Source organism: Tripterygium wilfordii, chromosome 11 (genome assembly GCF_013401445.1).
Source record: "Tripterygium wilfordii isolate XIE 37 chromosome 11, ASM1340144v1, whole genome shotgun sequence".
In the NCBI taxonomy this organism is placed as follows: Eukaryota; Viridiplantae; Streptophyta; class Magnoliopsida; order Celastrales; family Celastraceae; genus Tripterygium; species Tripterygium wilfordii.
This window is the reverse complement of record NC_052242.1, coordinates 3624900-3643861: the sequence shown is the minus strand read 5'-3', so window position 1 is coordinate 3643861 and position 18962 is coordinate 3624900. Positions and strand designations below refer to the sequence as shown.

The following is an 18962-nucleotide window of genomic DNA, read 5'->3' as shown; positions in this document are numbered from 1 at the left end:
AGCAAGAGAGAAGGGAGGGATGCAGCTTGTAAAACTCGAGTAAACTTTGTTGGTATGAAATTACTTGATTTCAGAATTCATGCTTATACTGTCAATCACATTCTGATAAGTAAAAAATTTGAAGTTAATTTCTTACGCTTTACAAATAATGAAAAGAATGTTCATCTAAGAACTCCATGCCTTCACTACTTGGACTAGAATTTGTCTTCCAAACACCAGAATGCATTCAAATAACTCTGGTTGATGTTCATTTCTTTCCCATATGAAATGACAAAAGGGTTTCAGGATGCACTTATAAACTGCAATAAAATCAGCACGGCTAGTAATATTGCAAGGACTAAAAGCTGAAGCTGTTTGTACCTTTAACACTAGAACTGCAGTAGAGCTTGTCGGGTGAGAAACACCAACTCCAGTTCTTGGTTTGTTGATTCCCCCGCACACTTTCTGCTCACATGAGTGTTCCAGTATTTCTTCACTTGATTGTCGGACTAGCCACTGGTTTACCAATCAAAGACCACCTACGGATTCCGACGTATATCTGATAGTTGTAATACTTACTGTCAATAATAATACTTCTTCCATTATTTGCAATGCATCATTGGATGTTCCTCTGCCATCATAGTTCATAAGCCTGGAACCAAAGTTCAAAATAATAAAAAATAAAAATGCAAGCTCCGCGACAGTCGATGACTTTTTTTTTTCTTACATTCAAATTAGGCTCTGATTTCAAAGTACTGTAGTAGGTTGTATATTTAATGACTCCATAGAGTAAGCAAAAACAGTAAGCTGTATAACGAAGACCTGTTCAAAAGGTTATGGAGTTGGATAGAAAAATCTTGTTCTTGACACAGTCCTGCATAAGTTCTTGCTCTGTGATGTCAACTCACTTGACGTTTGGGCTCAGCTAATTTATCCAGCTTAACCTGCAACTCTTCCCACTTTTCTTCAAACCTACATTGCAATCAAATTCAGCAGCTGAAGAAGGAAAAATAAGTAAATGAAATAAGGGATCTTAGACCTGTCTTCCTGGAATCTCTGTTCCGCTGTCCTCCTCCATGCATTCTTACATAATTCATGAGGAACTCGTCTTCTTCAGCAGTTCAGACGCCTTTCTTATGCAATTGCTCTGTGATTGAAATCTGATGATTGAAGTAGAACTGTATCAGTTTCTTTTTTCTTCCTTCAACTTTAATTCATCCACCAGATTTCAATTGCATCACCATTGGATATCAACAGCAGAGGATCAAAAGCTAGTAATATTCTGAGTTGGCTTACAACCAACACTATTGCTCAACTGCTTTTTGTTGAGTGCCCATGTACTTTGACCTTTAAGTGGTTAAGTTCACGATGGAACAAATCAAGCATATAAAACAGCAGGTTGTGGAATACCATTGATATTTAAATATGAACCTAGTAAGAATTGTGGGTGTTACTGCTGTGATTCATATTTGACGTATTCGCTAGGATGAGTTTAATGTTGTACAGTTTCTGCATCACCAATGCAGTGAACAATTTATGTACATCAAGATCGTTTAGACAATCAATGACATTCCCAAAATATGTATATACTGTCCTAATGAAGCATGCCAGACCATTGACACTATGATTCATCAGGCTTTGGCTCAAGCAACACGGGTATCTTCTCCTTATGATCGCCACGCAATACCTCAACAGTCACCTGTGTCTCGAAAAATTGAAATGAATCAATGAATGAAATAGTCTAGGTTAAATTTTAAAAAAAAAAAAAAAAGAGCAAGAGTAATGATGCGTGCCAAATCCAATTAGCAAAACTTCCAATGATTTCTGAAACAAACAAAAAAATCAGGCCAAATTACAGCCAAGAAAAACTTTCCAAGTCTCAGCAAGCATTAACGTTGTAGGTCAGGCTGTCTCACTAGCCATTGGTTATTGTAATCCAATCACATTGAAGATGTTCTAGTCCGAGATATGTAGCTTGAAATTTCACGTTCGCTTAGAAGACTAATTCAATTACAGCCCCAGGTAAGGTGGTAAAGATAAGTGATAATACAATAGCAAACCTAGTAAATAGCCAAGGGATGCTTTTTACACCTTTTATCCCCATGCTGAAACAAATAGCAAAGTTACTGGCTAAGGCAATTCTGCAAATAGGGGCAGGCAAATGTATATTCTTGGACTGGGGAAATGTTACATATGATCTGGGATAACTACCATCTGGACAAAGACTATACAAATAGCTTTAACAATAGGTTCAGAAACAAGTTCTAATTCACCACTAAACATGAACATAAAATATTAGAATCCTATATAAAAGAGGGTGGCAAAATTCATTGAAAAATAATGTAAAACAGGGGCAAATGAAAGAGAGTGGGTTGAACCAAAGATAATAGTAAAAACCATACCTCATCACCCACTTTACATTGATCGAGAATTCTGTACAAATCACTGCCATTTGTGACTTTTTTTCCATTTACTGATGTTATGATATCACCCAAGATAAGTCTACCATAGGAATCACGTTTGGTCGACTGCAAGCCCTGAACAAGACAGTATGTGACATCATTGGAATATGAAGCAAAAAGCCAAAAACCAAGTTAGCAATGAGGGAAAAAAATAATTAGCATGCCTGAACTCATTACCTGACAAAAATACTATCACACAATAATTTGTTTAAGAAGAAAATGCAGTAGTAAACAAAACATTACAACTTACAAACAAATAAGAGAAATGGTGAAGCATACCGCTTTGCCTGCCGGACCATTTGCAGGAGCATCTAAGACGAGAACCCCACTTACACCCAACTGCTCCACTGACTGATCAGGTGCAAATTTAATTCCCAAGATAGGTCTGGTAACTTTTCCAAACTGAACCAACTGGTCAACAATGCCGCCTACCTGTATGTAATGATAAAATAAACAATTTTCTCAAAAGAACAAGAAAGAGGAACATATACTTCTCACCTATGTTGTATAATGCGAATTTTTGCGAAAATTAAATCCAAAACTAACTAATGACTCACAGTGTCAACAGGAATTGAGAATCCAACACCAGAGGATGCACCAGAAGGAGAATATATGGCTGTATTTATCCCAATAAGACTTCCTGAACTGTCCAGAAGGGGTCCCCCACTATTACCAGGATTGATGGCAGCATCTGTTTGTATGACATCCTGAATTGGACGGCCAGTAGCAGCAGAACTAATTTCTCGGCGCAGCCCACTAGAGAACATATAAGATTCCATTAGAGGGTAGACCCAAAGCATATTTATATTTAGCTATTAACATGAGATATACGTATAAGATGGAAATGTCCATCATTAGCTTCTTTCTTCATGATGTTTCTTCATCACTTACTGATATGGTAAAAACACAATGAAAGTAGTACATGCCAACATTAATCACACTTATATCTCCATGGAGGAAAAAAGAGAAACTATTTTTTATTGTAGTAAACATTTGGTGTTTTCAAATATACGCTTGAAATCCAAGACTGAATCATATCCACACAAGGGCTATACAATTGCACCTAACGTCCAAAAACTAGACAATTCAAATGAAAAGACAAAGAGTAAGAAAGGCAAAACAATATTATATAGGAACCAATGCATACTGGCTAGTAATAGGAAGTGAAACTTCTCTAAATTTTTACCTGATGACACCAGTTGTGAGAGTATGGTCAAGTCCAAACTGCAAAAGAAAAAAAGTAGCATTAAGAATTTATGTTGCCAACAAAAATGAACTACCTACCATACCACAACAAATAACAGTTGATATATTGCTCTAAAAGAAGGGTGAAAATACCACTCACAGGGTTACCAATAGCATAAACTTTTTGGCCAACAAGCAAGTCTGCTGAAATACCAATAGGAATAGGCCTTAGTTTGTCTTTGGGAGCATCAACTCGCAAAACAGCAACATCTTTGTCTTGGTCAAACCCAACAACTCGTGCATCATAAGTTGATTGGTCGGCAAGAGTGACCCTGTGAAAAACTAACAGTAACTTAGATCAAAGTAATAAGAAAATCAGCAACTCTAAAACGGAATTAAAAGGGTCAATAGTTGATAAATTCATTTGTCACACAGTTATAATTATAGAAAAAGTGATTACAATTACGCTTTACCAAAGATGCATAGACTATGTTCTCATTCAAATACTTGCAGTTACATAGAATATAGCTAACTATTTACGCCAAATCCGATGATACGCCAACAGTGGTTAATTATGAGAACCTAATATGAATTCACATCATCAATGAGCGCAAATGCTTTTCCAAATTGCATGTTGTTTATTCAAACTACACACATACATAAAAGGCAGATCTATATTTCAATGCAGTCTACCAACTGTGCATTAACTTCAGAAACTGACTAGCCAAAAAAAAGTACTAACTACTAACCATTAGATAAACAAATCAGTTTAACAGGCCTCAATTGCAAAAGAATATTGAGCTTGGAAGTTGAAACGATCCCGATATGTAAGGATTGGGCAATTCGAATTAGTACAGGCCACATGAATAGCCATTATAAACAGAACAAAAACTTGAAATATTTCAAGAATACTTGGAATCACATAACCTCAGATCAGAAGCACCACGAATCACATGATAATTGGTGACAATGTGACCCTGTTTGTCCCAAACAAAGCCCGAACCAGACCCCTGCGGCACCTCCAACACATCCAACGTAAAAGCATCCTGTCTAAACTCAAAATACCACAACAACGCAAAGTCACGAAATCAAACGAAAACAAGGAATTAATGCAACAGGAAGATTCACCGTACTTGACAGCGAGATTGGTGATGTAGACAACAGAGGGAGTGTTATCTTGGAAGAGGCGAACAGTAGCGAGCTCATCAGACTGCAATTTTCGCGGAGTGGTGACGACAAAAGCGGAGGCGGAATCAGCATCGGAGAAGAAGAGAGAGAATGAGAGAGCGACGGAGGCACATAGTAGAAGAACAGAATCCAGAAACGGAGAGGAGGAGAGAGATTTGGTGCAGACGAACTTGTTTGCAGACAAAGAATCAGAGCTGTTGTGGTGATTGAGAGAGCAGACGATGCAATTGTAGTTGATAGTTTTGTGGAGGGAGAGGGAGAGAGATTTGGAGAGAGGAGGTGGTGGTGGCAGTCTTCCCTTGGAGAATGGAGATGGCCGGAAGAGTGTGGAAGTGGAAATGAGCGCATAAGCTGAAATGGCCATTTCCAACTGAGGAGGAGGGATCGGGTCGTTAAACGATAGCCATATGAATTTGTTTGCCGAGAATATAGAAGCTGGGCCGCAGGTACATGGAAAATGATGGACTTTCGAGCATTGCCTAATTGTGTAGGCCCGTGCTCATTGAGTTTCAAATTTCGAGTTAATAGATTGGAATATTTGAATTTTAAGTTATTAAATTGTAGGAATATTTGAAGACTCGGAACTAACTGAGTTAAAACACACATATTTTATGTTCAATTTTTAAGTTACCATATTATAATGTTTTTTTTTTTAAAAAAAAAGTCAAAAGACCCGATATATATTTCAAAACTCACCAAGTGAGTAAAAGAAATGGAGGCCATCAAAGACACTCAGGTCACCATAATAATGGAATACAACTAAATTATAATGCTTGAAGATTCGGTAACTAAGTTATAACGTGTTAACCCTTTTAATTATCAAAAATTACATTAAGTGCCAACAATGCGCATATTATTTGCTAACATGTTGATGGAATAGAGCTAATCCATTGGAGAATTAGATTAGATTGTTGCAGGTCATTTCGCCACCTCTAGATTAGCTCATTTGCATATCTACAGGTTTTTTTTTTTTTAATTTAAATTTAAAAATGTTTATTACTTAAATTATGATATACTTGTGGGTGATTTTTTCTACCCCTATGGGGTCCACTCCACACTCAATGAATTGTCCACTCTAACCATTTGTGCACCGATTAGTCCATCCCCTGTGTAGTAGATCGGACAACAAACACATTAACCTCATAGATTTATTTTAGGATATTCCGTCTCCCTCAGGGTCAAAACCCATGACCTTGATGATGGGAGAGTGAGTACCCATCTAGTCAACAATACTTGAATCATAAATAATGATTAGCTAAAGTTCAATAATTAATCACTTAAAGGTGGCTAATTGATCAAGAAATAAGATTACCTTTCCATTTTAACACTTTATGATTTACCAAAATATTGTGAGGTAGATGAAAAAAAAGAAAGCATGAAATAGGATGTGCAAGTTCAACGCCTCGGTAGAAAGTGATCAAATCGTCATAAGAAAAAGAAAAAAAATCAAGAGACTCAAATACTTGTTTGACATGCATCACAAGTTTTTTAACATCTATGGACAAAAAAAGGAGGGGGAAAAAACGCCAAATACCATGTAATCCATGATTTATTAAGCATAATTGTTTTCATTTCTACTAGTTGAGGCCCTGAGGGGTAGAGTGAGCCAACATACAAAAAAAAAATGTGTAAAAAGAAAGTGTACCGTGAGTGGGCAAGGCCCACTACTCGGATGAGCTGGACCAGCCCGTCCGTCTAAGTACGGCCCCGGCTCACTTAGGTACAAGTGCCGAGCTTTGCAGGCCCATTTATTTTTAATTTTTTTATAAAAAAAATAAAAAATATATTTATAACTAAATATTGTAAATCGAAAAATTATTAAAAAAAAAGTATAAATGGAGCCATGCAGTTATTTTTTATATAATATAAATTGACAGCTACAATTGCCCTCAAAACTAGTAGGAGAACATTTTTAGGACATTTAAAAAAAAATCTAGATGTTAGCCAGCCCACACAGAGGTGCTGGGCCGAGCCATTCAGGGCCAACAGGCCGTTTGACAACTCTACTACTACATAAAAGAACATGCACCTCCTCATCAAACTAAAAATGAAAAATTCTTCAAGTGTACTGTCGTATAGCATTTAACCTCACCCTCTCATCCTAAACACCAATTCAATATCTCACCCTAGCAGTCACAAGACTCAAAACAATTTCCACATCCATAAGCTGAGTCAAATAATTGAATATGATTTTTCTGAACCCATATGCTAGTTCTGACTTTTGAATGCATACAAACTGAAGTCATGACTGCACCAATGATGCAGATCAGATTGTTGGTGTGTTTTTGGAGAAAGATGAGCGGAAGGCAGATTGCTCTTCTTGGAGGAAGACCACAGGATAGCTCGGGGAAGAGCTCAAGGCTGGAGGCAGATTGTCCTTCCTCGAGGAAGACCATAGGGTAACTCGAGGAAGGCCAGCGTTTTTTAGAATTTCGTTTATTTATTTTTATTACAATTAATACCCTCAGGGTTTCGTTTGACTTATACTATTTAAGGTTGTAACGAGAGAATCTTTTTGGAGAAATATGAGTGGAAGGCAGATTGCCCTTCCGGAGGAAAACCACAAGATAGCTCGAGGAAGAGTTTGAGGAAGACTGGATGCTAAAGGCAAATTGTCATTCCTGGAGGAAGGCCACAGGGTAGCTCGAGAAAGACCAATATTTTTGAATTTCGTTTATTTTTTTTATTACAATTTAGATTTTTGCTATGGTTTTGTTTTGACTTTTACTATTTAAGGTTGTAAACTCTCATTAGAGAGAGGAATTTTGAGTTGAATAAAAATTATAGAGGTGAGCCGGCTTTTGTTTTTAATTCTTTGGTATTCGTTAGAATGAATAAAGTCTTGAAGCCTTAATTCTAGCATTCGTTTGTTGAACCAACAGATTTAAGTAGACTTGTATTTGGTATTCATGGTTCGAATCAACATGTCCAAATGAGCATTCTTCTCATCATACTGTTCTGCGTAAGTTGGTATCAGAACGGGGCTTGGTTCCTTCAACATGCCGTCAAGGAGACGTGTTGGTACAAAGTACCTATGGAGGACGTTTATCATCACAATGACATGGTCCGCATACAATAGAAACTAGATGTGCTGATGTAATAGATGGTTGCAGTGATGATCATGTTAGCACTTCAACAAACCCACCAGTGAGTGGGCAGGAGGCAGATGATGCCCAATCTGACAAAGACTTCACTAGCCCTTTTTTGGCGACGAGGGTGCAAGGGGAAGAAGACAATTCAAAAATCCTGATTCAAGGTGGTAGGAGTCAAGATACAAACTAACGATTTTGATATAGGTCAACCAATCTATGATTCGACAGAGGAGGGGGATGAATTGAATGAATTATCAACATCTATATTCGATGAAGTAAAGAGGGAAGACTTGAACTTGAATTTTATTGATTTTGGGATAGAAGAACTATCAGTCACAATATTCGATGAGTATCCAAATGAAGATCAATTGCTGCAAGAGGAGATCGAAGAAACAATGAAGGAGAAATCAGACATTTCAACTAGCAAATCCTGACAACATTATTGGGCCTGTTGATTCGTTGATTTTGTCATTCATGATCAATTTAACGAAGTAAAGAATTCTTTGATCTCTTTGATAATTGAAATTGATGGTCCAAAGAGGTATTGGTTGGAGACATACTTTTTTGTATCAATTTCGACAAGATTTTTACTTCTACAATTCTTCAAAACTCAAGGTCCAAGTGAGTGCTCTTCTTATCACGATGCCTTGCATCAACCAACTACTAGTGCATTCAGCCAATGTAAGCAATCATTGAGAGTTAACTTAAAACTTGAGATGTGGAGACAAGCCTTAGAGTTTAAAGGATTAAATTAAGTAGTTTTGAAACTTAATATATAAATATAAGTTTATTAAGAGTAGATACAGGAGCGAACAACGAATGAATTAGATTGTTTAGAAGTAAAAAAATGTAATATTTTTATATATTTTGACTCAAATTTCTAAGATGATGAAGACATTGGTGAATATGTAGTTGATATGATTAAAAAGGGTGCATAAAGTTGATAAGGCATCCCGAGTTTTATGTGACCGAAGGATTATAGGTTAGCTATACAACACACACTAATGTATCATTCTAAGTGTTGAGCTATTAAGAGACAACATATGAAAAAAATGCACGAAGTAAAAATGTGAATGTTTTGTTGGATGTGTGGCCACAAGAGGAGATATGATAAGAAATGATATTATTAGATTTAAGGTACAAATATCGCCAATTGAAAATAAGTTGCGAGAAAATCATTTAACAACGTAGAGATAGTGGTGTAATGGTGAAGAGAATCAAGAGAAATTGTACCTATATAGTCAGAAAAGGGGTAGTGTAACTTTTTGTCACTAAAAGAATTGTCAATTTTCAACTCAGTCATCGAATATTCACACATTCCAACTTGAGAATCCAAAATTAAAAATTGTTCTGATATGCACATAATGAAATATTTCTCATTGTTCGGACATATTCTTTATATTGATTTTCTTACGTCAAACTAGGTCAAATGAATTATTTATCATTTTTTTAAGAAAAAAAAGCTATGTCCGTTTGCTTGATTAATTATATGTTCAGCACATGTTAAGTATATACCATAATGGATCAGCATCTTCAACTTTCAAAGTTGGTGTGCTCATGGGTGTAGTGTATGTGTATTATATATAATGCTTCTCCTGTTTAAATAATGAATAATGATCTAATAGGAGCAGCTTGACTAGTTTTCATGTGGAATGTGAATATCCTGCCCTCAAAACTACTTTAAAAAAAAGACAAGAAAAGAGAAAAGAAGCCAGGATTCCGAAGCTTACATATATAAAGAGATGAATGACAGTGTACATATATATATATATCAGAACCAAGACCACTGAAGATCCAATACCACTGAATAGTTGGAATTAGTAAATGTATGTACTTCTCCATCTTCTATTCTCTCACTCTCTCTTCTTTCCCTGTTATATTGTTAGTTGTTGGCTGTGGCTCTTTGGTTTTTTCCTTATGTTTTCCTTGTAATTCTATCAAGCCATCCTATCTGATGCCCTATCATTCTACTTTCTTTGGTTTCTATAGATATTGCTGCTAAACAAAAAGAACAAATTTTCACTCTTTTTTTTGCAGATTTTACGCTCTCTGCACGGTCTCTTTGCTTTTTTTCTTATGCTTTCCTTGTAATTCTATCAAGCCATCCTATCTGATGTCCTATTGTTCTGCTTTCTTTGGTTTATATATATATATTGTTGCTTACAAAAGAAAAACCTTCAAATTTTCACCCTTTTATCTTTTCTTTCTTTATTTTTTTTGCAGATTTTACGCTCCATCTCTACTGTGCTACAACATTATTATTCATTGTAAGCATCTCTTTTAACTCAACAATATTAGTCTTCTTTCGCTGTTAACTTGTTTGCATCTGTTTTTTTTTTGTTTCTTCCCTTTTGGAATTTTCCTATTATAATAAACTGTTAATTAATTAGGTGGCAAAAGTATAATTGTCTTCAAAAATATTAGGAATCCCAATAAATGAGATCCTGATCATCCTAGTAATTCATCTTATCTCTTGATTGATGTAAGTATAGGAGGCCCACAAAACCTGATAATTGAACAAGAGCGTGACAAATCAATCATTGGGCTGACGGGATCCCATTTATTGGGATTCCTATCACTTATGAATTCTCTTTGAAACTTTTGTGTTTGTGTTTGTGACGAAGAGAAGTGAGAGAGAAAGAAAAATGTGATTAATTACTTCTCCATTATTATAATATATATACCACTAAGAAAAAGACTTTTGTGGGTTGTATTGATTTTTTTTGGGTTTGTTATTAGGAGCTGACATTGTAAACAAGTTGTCTTGGTTTGACCCCTTTTTAATGGCTTAATGTGTTGTTGTGAGCAATCATAATGATGGTCTTTTGTTGGGATATGAATAATGTATAGAGATTTGTGTTTTATTGATGTTATTATATTGAGAGATGTGTTTTGTTGACGTGACTGAGAATGAAAAATATGATGGATACAATGATGTAAATTTACTGATTTAATTTTTGTATAATAGAGGTGAGGTGCAATATTGATTTTGTGTCAAAATGTGTGTATATGTTGAAGTGGGTTGAAAGTGAGCCAACATGGGGGTTAGCCAAACATCATGCCCTCATGCTCGACCCATTATAATTGGGACAACAAAAAACCATTGTTGTGTTACAACTTAAATTCGTGGGTCAACAATTTTCTAATTTTCAAATACCTAAATCCATGGCCATCTAAATCTCGACCATTACATTTGCTCTTATAATGTGGAAGTATATGATGTGATGTGATGTGATGTGATGATGCAAGTGGATGTAATGCGAGTATTGTCTCTCAACATCAAATCAGCAAGCTAATTAATATACAAATCACACATTATTGGATGTGGGAGAGAATTTGAAATTAAACTTTATGTGTGTATAGATAAAAGAAGAGGATTGCGGTAGATTAACTAATGTGACACTTTCACTGGTGACTATGCTCCTTCTTTCATGTGAATTCAAATAGTTCATCCCAATTTATTGAGATAAGACATGATGATGACAATATTAGGTTTCATTTGGTGTATAAGTTGTTGAATAATTTAATCTTATTCAGTGTTTGGTAAAAAAATAATATTAGGATTGCTCTCTCCTCCTCTAAATTAGTGTTATCCTGTCCCCCAAATAAACATACACTCCAACCTTATACTCCGTTGTTTAATAATTAAACAGTCTTTTTTTTAAGAAAAACATATATTTATAAGTTTTTATTAGTGTTTATGTTCTTAGGTTTTTTTTTTTTTTTTTTTTTTTTTTTTTCATTTAGTCTTCTTTGTTGTACTCTTTTTTATGATGGTTCCAGTGTCAATGGAAGTCAACTAGGTTAATTAAGTGAATCTAAAAAAACAAAAAAGTTAGAGATTAAGACGTGACGTGTCGTATCCCTATTACTTTATGGGTCATGGGTCCAAATTCCAAACCGTACCCCTCCAAATATTTCAAAAGCCAATAAGGAAAAAAAGAAAGAAAACAAAGTAGGTGAGAGCGACCGGCACGCCACCCGAAAAAGCGAGGGGATGGCGGGAATGTGGAGGATGCTGCTACTTCTTCTGAGGCTGGAAATCACAGGAGAATATGTAATTTTGGTCTCCGTCCGTTCCGTCTGCTTTATTTTCTCACTTAAATCCCTAATTTCGCTCTCTTGGTAGATTGATTCTTCTTTCTTCAATATTTGTCTATAAATCAAGTTATCGTCCTCGTTTTGTCGAAAATCCAGAAAAAGAAAAGATATGCAGAAGGAAATATTTTCTGTAAAAGTTAAATAACAGCCGTGCACAATCCTTGTACAGTTGTACCCCCACCACCTACCCTCATAGTAATATGTAGAGTCTTTCCATGAAGAAACTTTGAGTTGCATAGTTTTGCGTGTTTCCGTTCTGTTCTGACTGCAAAGAGCGGTAGAGATTTTTGGTTGAAGTTCTTGAGCTTAAATTGTTGTTGGGTTTTTTTTTTTTTTACTCTGATTGACTCGCAGTGATTGCAATGGCCTCATCAAGTTTTGTTGCCCAAGGCAGCAACCTTCACTATAATGCAAGCATCGGCAGGGGACATGATTGTAGACGAGCTCTTCGTGTTTCTAGCTTGGCATTCAACAATCAATGCCAACAGAATGGGCTTTCATGGTATTTGATAATGATCTTGTTATTTATTGTTCATTTGTTGAAGGAATTCTTTTATGTGATAGAATCGACAGAGGCTTGGACTTATGGACTTGATTTGCACATCTGATCTGTTTCTATAATTTGTATAATTTCTAGGTCATACAGAGTATCCAAGGTTTTGCGGATCCAGGCATGTAAATTTTCTCAGTCTCCCCTTACAGAGAGTCTGAAGTCCCACAGAACTGTCGCCACCGTAGTCTGTTTGAAAGATGCTTCCGCAAAGTACTTTGATTTTGCTGTCATTGGCAGTGGAGTTGCTGGTCTTCGCTATGCTCTTGAAGTTGCGAAACATGGTTCTGTTGCAGTGATTACAAAGGCTGAGCCTCATGAAAGTAACACAAACTACGCCCAAGGTGGAGTTAGCGCCGTGCTTTGCCCTTCAGATTCAGTGGAAAGTCACATGCAGGACACAATGGTAGCAGGGGCCTACTTATGTGATGAAGAAACCGTCCGAGTGAGTCTCAAAACTTTTTCCCATGTTATTACTTATTAGTTCATTGCCCTACATTCTTAATAACCATATTTCGTGTTGCTCGACTGCAAAACAATTTTAACCCTGGAATGGTGGGTAGGGCTTTGCACTTTTGCCTTCTCATGACCCTGTATTTACTGGAACATTTTGAGCTTGATTCCTCAAAAACTTATTTTGCTGAGTAATTCTCTAGCACTTATGTTTTTCTTCTTTTTTTCTCTGGTCTAGGTGGTGTGCACAGAAGGCCCTGACAGGATTCGGGAATTGATCGCTATGGGTGCATCATTTGATCATGGGGAGGACGGAAACTTGCAGTTAGCAAGAGAAGGGGGGCATTCCCATCGCAGAATTGTCCATGCTGCTGATGTTACTGGAAGGGAAATTGAGAGGGCTCTTTTGGAGGCAGTTGTCAAAGATCCTAATATCTTTGTGTTTGAACACCATTTTGCAATAGATTTGCTTACTTCTCAGGTCCTTTCTCTACTTGATTGTTACAAAATATTTGTTTTGACATCATCTATAACTCTGTTATCTATTGTTTGACTTAAGAAGAACCGCTTACAAATCCCAGTAGAGATATTGTAGTCTTAGGCTTTTAGTTGTGATATATTCTTAGAAATGATGGGGGCAGACATGAAGGTGATGAAGTTCTTTATTGGATCATATGCATGCAGATTTATATATCAGTAATTCATTGCAGCAGAGTAGTGAGAATTGTAATATAATCTAGATGCCTTTGGGATTGCAGGATGGTTCTGACACAGTTTGTCATGGTGTGGACACTTTAAATACTGAAACAGGAGAGGTAACGATGGAATTTTGCTTTGTCAGTTTTCTATAATTTTATTGTGCATCAGATTGGAAAATAAAATTAAACCCTTTCCATTTTTTCCAGGTGATTCGATTTATTTCGAAGGTGACTTTACTTGCATCAGGTGGGGCTGGGCATATATATGAAACCACCACAAATCCTCCGGTATACTAAAATTTCCATCTCTTACTCGAGTCATTTTTGTCATTAATATTTTTAACTAGTGTTGTCTTTTAAAATATTTAAACGAGTTTATTCACAGTTTTTTGCACACCATCATAGCTACTTTATGCCCTTTTAATCATCTTATGGCATCTCCTAGGGAGATGAATAAGATATCCAAGTGTGTATTGAACACATGATATTATACTATAAGAAGTTGAAGCCTTGTTCTATTTTTATTCATTACATACCTATCTTTTACATTTATTCAAATGTTCCTGTATAATTTTAGCCTTAATTATATTTTGATATATTATTTATGGTTACTCTAGTTTTGATCTGTCAAGTTTATTCTTATTTTTTCGTTATTCACCTATAGGTAGCCACTGGAGATGGAATTGCTATGGCGCATCGGGCTCAAGCTGTAATTTCCAATATGGAGTAAGTAACTCCTAATTATAGTTTCTTGGAACAATGAATTTTTCACTTTTTACATTAATGGTGAGGGAATTCTGGCTCCAAGTCCATCTTCTAAATCAAGATTGTCAATCCAAGTGTGTAATTCTTTAACAGAAGCAGTTTTATAGACTCTGTCACTCTGGATAACTTAAATCTACAAAACCACAACTAGTTTTGTCTTATGTCATAAATATAGGTGATTGCACAAAATGATCTTGGTACGAAAGTAACGAAACACTTGAAGGAGTAATATCGTTCTCATCCTGTTTCAAATAGCAAAATATCTTGTACGTATGCGCTTTTTTATGTAGGAATTATAGTTCTGCTTTTATGGTGAAGTGAATCTGTTAGCCTTTGAAAGATTACAAGAGTTATACCTTTTAGTTTCAAATTTGATTATAACTCAGCTCTTTTGTGACACTATTTTCTCAGATTTGTACAATTCCACCCAACTGCATTAGCTGATGAAGGGCTTCCTGTTAAACCAGACAAAACTCGAGAAAATGCATTTCTCATCACTGAGGCTGTCAGGGGTGATGGAGGCATCCTCTACAACATAGACATGGAGAGATTCATGCCCCTATACGATGAAAGGGCTGAACTTGCTCCCAGGGATGTGGTTGCAAGAGGTATAGATGACCAGCTTAAAAAGCGCAATGAGAAATATGTGCTACTTGATATAAGTCATAAGCCCAGAGAAAAGATTCTCTCTCACTTCCCCAACATTGCTGCTGAGTGTCTCAAGCATGGCCTAGATATAACGCGCCAGCCTATCCCCGTGGTTCCTGCGGCTCATTACATGTGTGGGGGAGTCCGGGCTGGGCTTCAAGGGGAGACAAATGTGCTGGGCCTATACGTGGCAGGTGAGGTAGCATGCACTGGATTGCATGGAGCAAACCGACTTGCTAGCAATTCATTGCTTGAGGCTCTAGTGTTTGCACGACGAGCTGTGCAGCCTTCAATTAATCACATGAAGAGCTGTAGCATATCTCCAAATGCTTTGAACTTATGGTCACAACCCATTGTGCCTAGTTTACTCGGGAGTGGTGTAATGCATAAGATAATGAGGATGACGAGGAAAGTGAGGAGAGAACTACAATCAATCATGAGGAAATACGTGGGCATTGTCCGTTCAACAACAAGGCTAGAAACCGCAGAGCGAAGAATTGATGAGTTGGAGTTGAAGTGGGAGAAATACTTGTTTGAGAATGGATGGGCGCCAACGATGGTGGGGCTCGAAGCTTGTGAAATGAGGAACCTCTTCTGTTGTGCAAAGCTGGTAATCAACAGTGCCCTTGCGAGGCATGAAAGCCGTGGGCTTCATTACACAACTGATTTCCCTCATTTGGAGGAAAGCAAGAGACTGCCAACGATTATATTGCCTTCTTCTCCTGTGAATGGTAGTAGCACATGGAGTTCAAGGCAGCTACAAAAGCAGCCTTTGTGCTAACAAGTGCAGGTTTTTCTGCCTAAACTTGTACTTCGACATCATCTTCTGTCATTTTACATTCTAGAATATTTTTACCTCATTCAGGCAACCTATTAAATGAAAATAAGTGCAGTTTTTTTTTGGCATAATTGCAGCTTTGTTCATTGTTTCTGATTCGTTGTTCTCCAGATAAATAAAGTGCTAAGTACAAATTATTACCAGGATGCTCGCTCTGTTCCTTTCTTCAACTTGCGGTGACATGTTTGTTGAATGATTATAATGTAAACTAGCTCCAGTTGCCTTGTAAATGGTAAAACAAAAAAAAAATATTCAGCTTATCGACTTAGCTAGAGAAAGCCAAATAAGGTTGGTGCTGTAACTAGTTATGCTAAAATGTAAAATGCAACTTACAAAAGGTTAAAAATTCAAATTATTCAAATTCAAATGTCCTTTTCCTTGATCTGTTTTGTCATTAAATGCAATAATTCAAATTTTATTTCTATCTTCTATATTTTTTGTCATCATCTGCCAAAAGGACAAAGGACCATTGGCTTTGATTATCTTGATGCTCCCTGTAAAGTTTAGAATCATGTGAAGTGGTCTGGTCTCTTTTCTTGCCTCAGAAAAAGGAAAAGAGAGTAAGGACTTGACACTCATTTCCTTTTCCAACTCCCCATAAATCAATTATTGTGCCTAGACTGGTTTAGTTGGGAGTGTTACTTGCTTGAAATCCTTGAGGGGACTAATATGGTCTCCTGGAGGGAAATTTGTGTGGTTAACCTTTTATTAGTCTTTGGGTTTGTGGCATTTTCAACGGCTGCGGTGGGTGATGGCAATGGTTTTCAAAATTTCTCCTTCCCTGCCATATACAACTTTGGAGACTCAAATTCAGATACTGGGGGAATATCAGCAGCAATGTGGCCGGTTAATGCTCCTAATGGCGAAACCTTCTTTGGGAAACCTTCAGGAAGGGCTGGCGATGGCCGTCTAATCATACACTTCATTGGTATGTGCGACTTCCCCTTTCTATAAGGAACTCAAACTTTCCATAGTTTAAATGTTGTTTTAAGTCTTTAAGACATGCCCCTGCTCCTTTAATTCTTAGTTGAATTCTTCAAAATCCTGCAAGTGGAAGAATTCAAAGTCAAATTAGACTCCATTAATATGGATTTCAGTAATAGGCTCTGGCTACTTAACTTCTTGTTGATCCCTAGAGAACCACAGAGATACTAACTTCAGTGTTAAGGCCAGGCCACTGTGATAGTCTTTGTGTGCAGTTGAGCAATCTATGCATTGATGTCTGACGCTTTCCATGGTTTTAACTTGTTATTTGGTGCAGCTGAGAAGCTGCAGTTACCATACTTGAGCCCCTACCTCGACTCAATCGGGACGAATTTCAGGCATGGGGCAAATTTTGCAACAGGAGGTTCTTCCATTCGACCGGGTGGGTATAGCCCATTCCATCTTGGCATTCAAATCTCCCAATTCATGCAATTCAAAACTCGCACCACTACGCTCTACAGTCAGCTCAGCCCTAACAGTTGAGTCTCTCTTCACATTGTTGCATTGCTTCTACATTTAGGAAATGTGAAATGATAATTGACATGGTTATATTTGGCACCAGGAAAAGTTCCACCATACAAAGAGAGCTTGCCAAGATCTGAGGACTTCTCGACAGCTCTATACACATTTGATATTGGACAGAATGATCTTTCTTACGGGTTTCAGCACTCAACAGAAGAACAAGTTCGAGCATCCATCCCGAAAATCCTTGCGCAGTTTTCCCACGCAGTGAAAGTATGCAATGAGACTTGTTAGGGTGTTTCCAGCCTAAGCCTCCACTGTTTCTAACTCTTTCTTTTGTTGGTGTTGCAGCAACTATACAAGGAAGGGGCAAGAGTTTTTTGGGTGCATAATACAGGTCCAATTGGATGCTTGCCATATACTGCTTTATACTACACATCAAAGCCTGGTTATTTGGATCGAATTGGGTGCGTGAAGCCTCGGAATGAGATTGCTCAGGAGTTCAACAGACAGCTCAAAAACAAGGTATCCAGACTGAGGACACAACTGCTGCAGGCAGCATTCACATATGTTGACATGTATTCAGTCAAATATGCAGTAATTAGTGATGCCAAGAATCAAGGTATACTTCAGTTTTCACTTTGATATCCAGGATACCTTACTCAAGCCACATTTTCTAATCGAACATTATGGCGTTGTTATTGCTGCAGGTTTTACTGATCCGATGAATTTCTGTTGCGGTAGTTTCTACGGATATCACATTAACTGTGGGAAAAAGGCCACTGTGAATGGAACTGTTTATGGTACTCCATGCAATCATCCTTCAAGGCATATCAGCTGGGATGGCATACACTACTCTGAGGCAGCCAATCTATGGGTAGCAAATCATATTCTGAACGGATCATTCTCGGATACGCTTTTTTCCATTGATGAGGCTTGTCACCATCCACAGACATAGTCATCCTGATCAAAGCATCTACTGGTTCTGTTCAACTGATTTATTAAGTAGCTGTAGTATGGCAAAAATCTTGGCCACGTTAGTGTTTTTGGCCGTTAAAATATCATATAAACATGTTCTCTTGAAATGTATGTGAAGTGACAAAACTATATGTTTCAAGAGAAAAGGCTTTGTAGATGGAGATACGGGTTTTTAATCCCTAAATGCAGCAGATTATGATGTTCACTGTTCTAGCAATAATCTCGCACTATTAACAGAAATAGATTGGTCAGATTTAGGGATTTTAGGTTATCATTTTCATTTTTAGCCTCCCAATTGATACCCTATATGATCACCCATTTTAGGTACTTTATAGTTATCCATTTTAGGTACTTTGTTATTGATAACCCAAATGCAAGGTCGGACAATTTCCCCCAAATCATGAACAATAATAAAATATTCAATCTCTCTCTTGCTTTTGTTGCTCGCGTGAATTGAAGACGAACTCCAAAGACGAAAGCAACGAGTCGATCTCCACATGAAGTCTGATCTACGTTTCTTTGCTCCGTCGATCTCTCTCATAGGTCTCTTTCTTGAAAGCAACGAGTCGATCTCCATAT

At 37.1% G+C, this 18962-nt stretch overlaps 3 protein-coding genes across 4 annotated transcripts; 2 read left to right on the top strand and 1 right to left on the bottom strand.

Moving 5' to 3' along the window:
- Nucleotides 1–1366: 1366 nt before the first annotated feature.
- On the bottom strand, nt 1367–5250 carry LOC120009972 (protease Do-like 1, chloroplastic). The gene is made up of 8 exons (XM_038860709.1): nt 4760–5250; nt 4554–4676; nt 3787–3958; nt 3628–3665; nt 2999–3197; nt 2721–2873; nt 2382–2516; nt 1367–1678 (listed from the first exon to the last, which is right to left on the bottom strand). The coding sequence occupies exons 1-8, from the start codon at nt 5176–5178 to the stop codon at nt 1601–1603; spliced, it is 1317 nt and encodes a 438-aa protein (XP_038716637.1). The 5' UTR covers nt 5179–5250; the 3' UTR covers nt 1367–1600.
- A 6601-nt stretch (nt 5251–11851) lies between these two features.
- Nucleotides 11852–16390, top strand: LOC120008995 (L-aspartate oxidase, chloroplastic-like). 2 transcript variants are annotated; one of them, XM_038859415.1, is made up of 8 exons: nt 11852–11963; nt 12362–12509; nt 12645–13002; nt 13249–13491; nt 13769–13825; nt 13916–13996; nt 14373–14434; nt 14885–16390. In XM_038859415.1, the coding sequence occupies exons 2-8, from the start codon at nt 12370–12372 to the stop codon at nt 15900–15902; spliced, it is 1959 nt and encodes a 652-aa protein (XP_038715343.1). In that variant the 5' UTR covers nt 11852–11963; nt 12362–12369; the 3' UTR covers nt 15903–16390. The 2 variants fall into 2 exon arrangements, with proteins under 2 accessions (XP_038715343.1, XP_038715344.1); XM_038859416.1 differs by having other exon boundaries at nt 11879–11972.
- Nucleotides 16391–16515: 125 nt separating this feature from the next.
- LOC120008996 (GDSL esterase/lipase At3g27950-like) lies at nt 16516–18588 on the top strand. Its single transcript, XM_038859417.1, has 5 exons — nt 16516–16887; nt 17221–17421; nt 17506–17678; nt 17757–18027; nt 18116–18588. The coding sequence occupies exons 1-5, from the start codon at nt 16629–16631 to the stop codon at nt 18361–18363; spliced, it is 1152 nt and encodes a 383-aa protein (XP_038715345.1). The 5' UTR covers nt 16516–16628; the 3' UTR covers nt 18364–18588.
- The last annotated feature ends 374 nt before the right edge of the window (nt 18589–18962 follow it).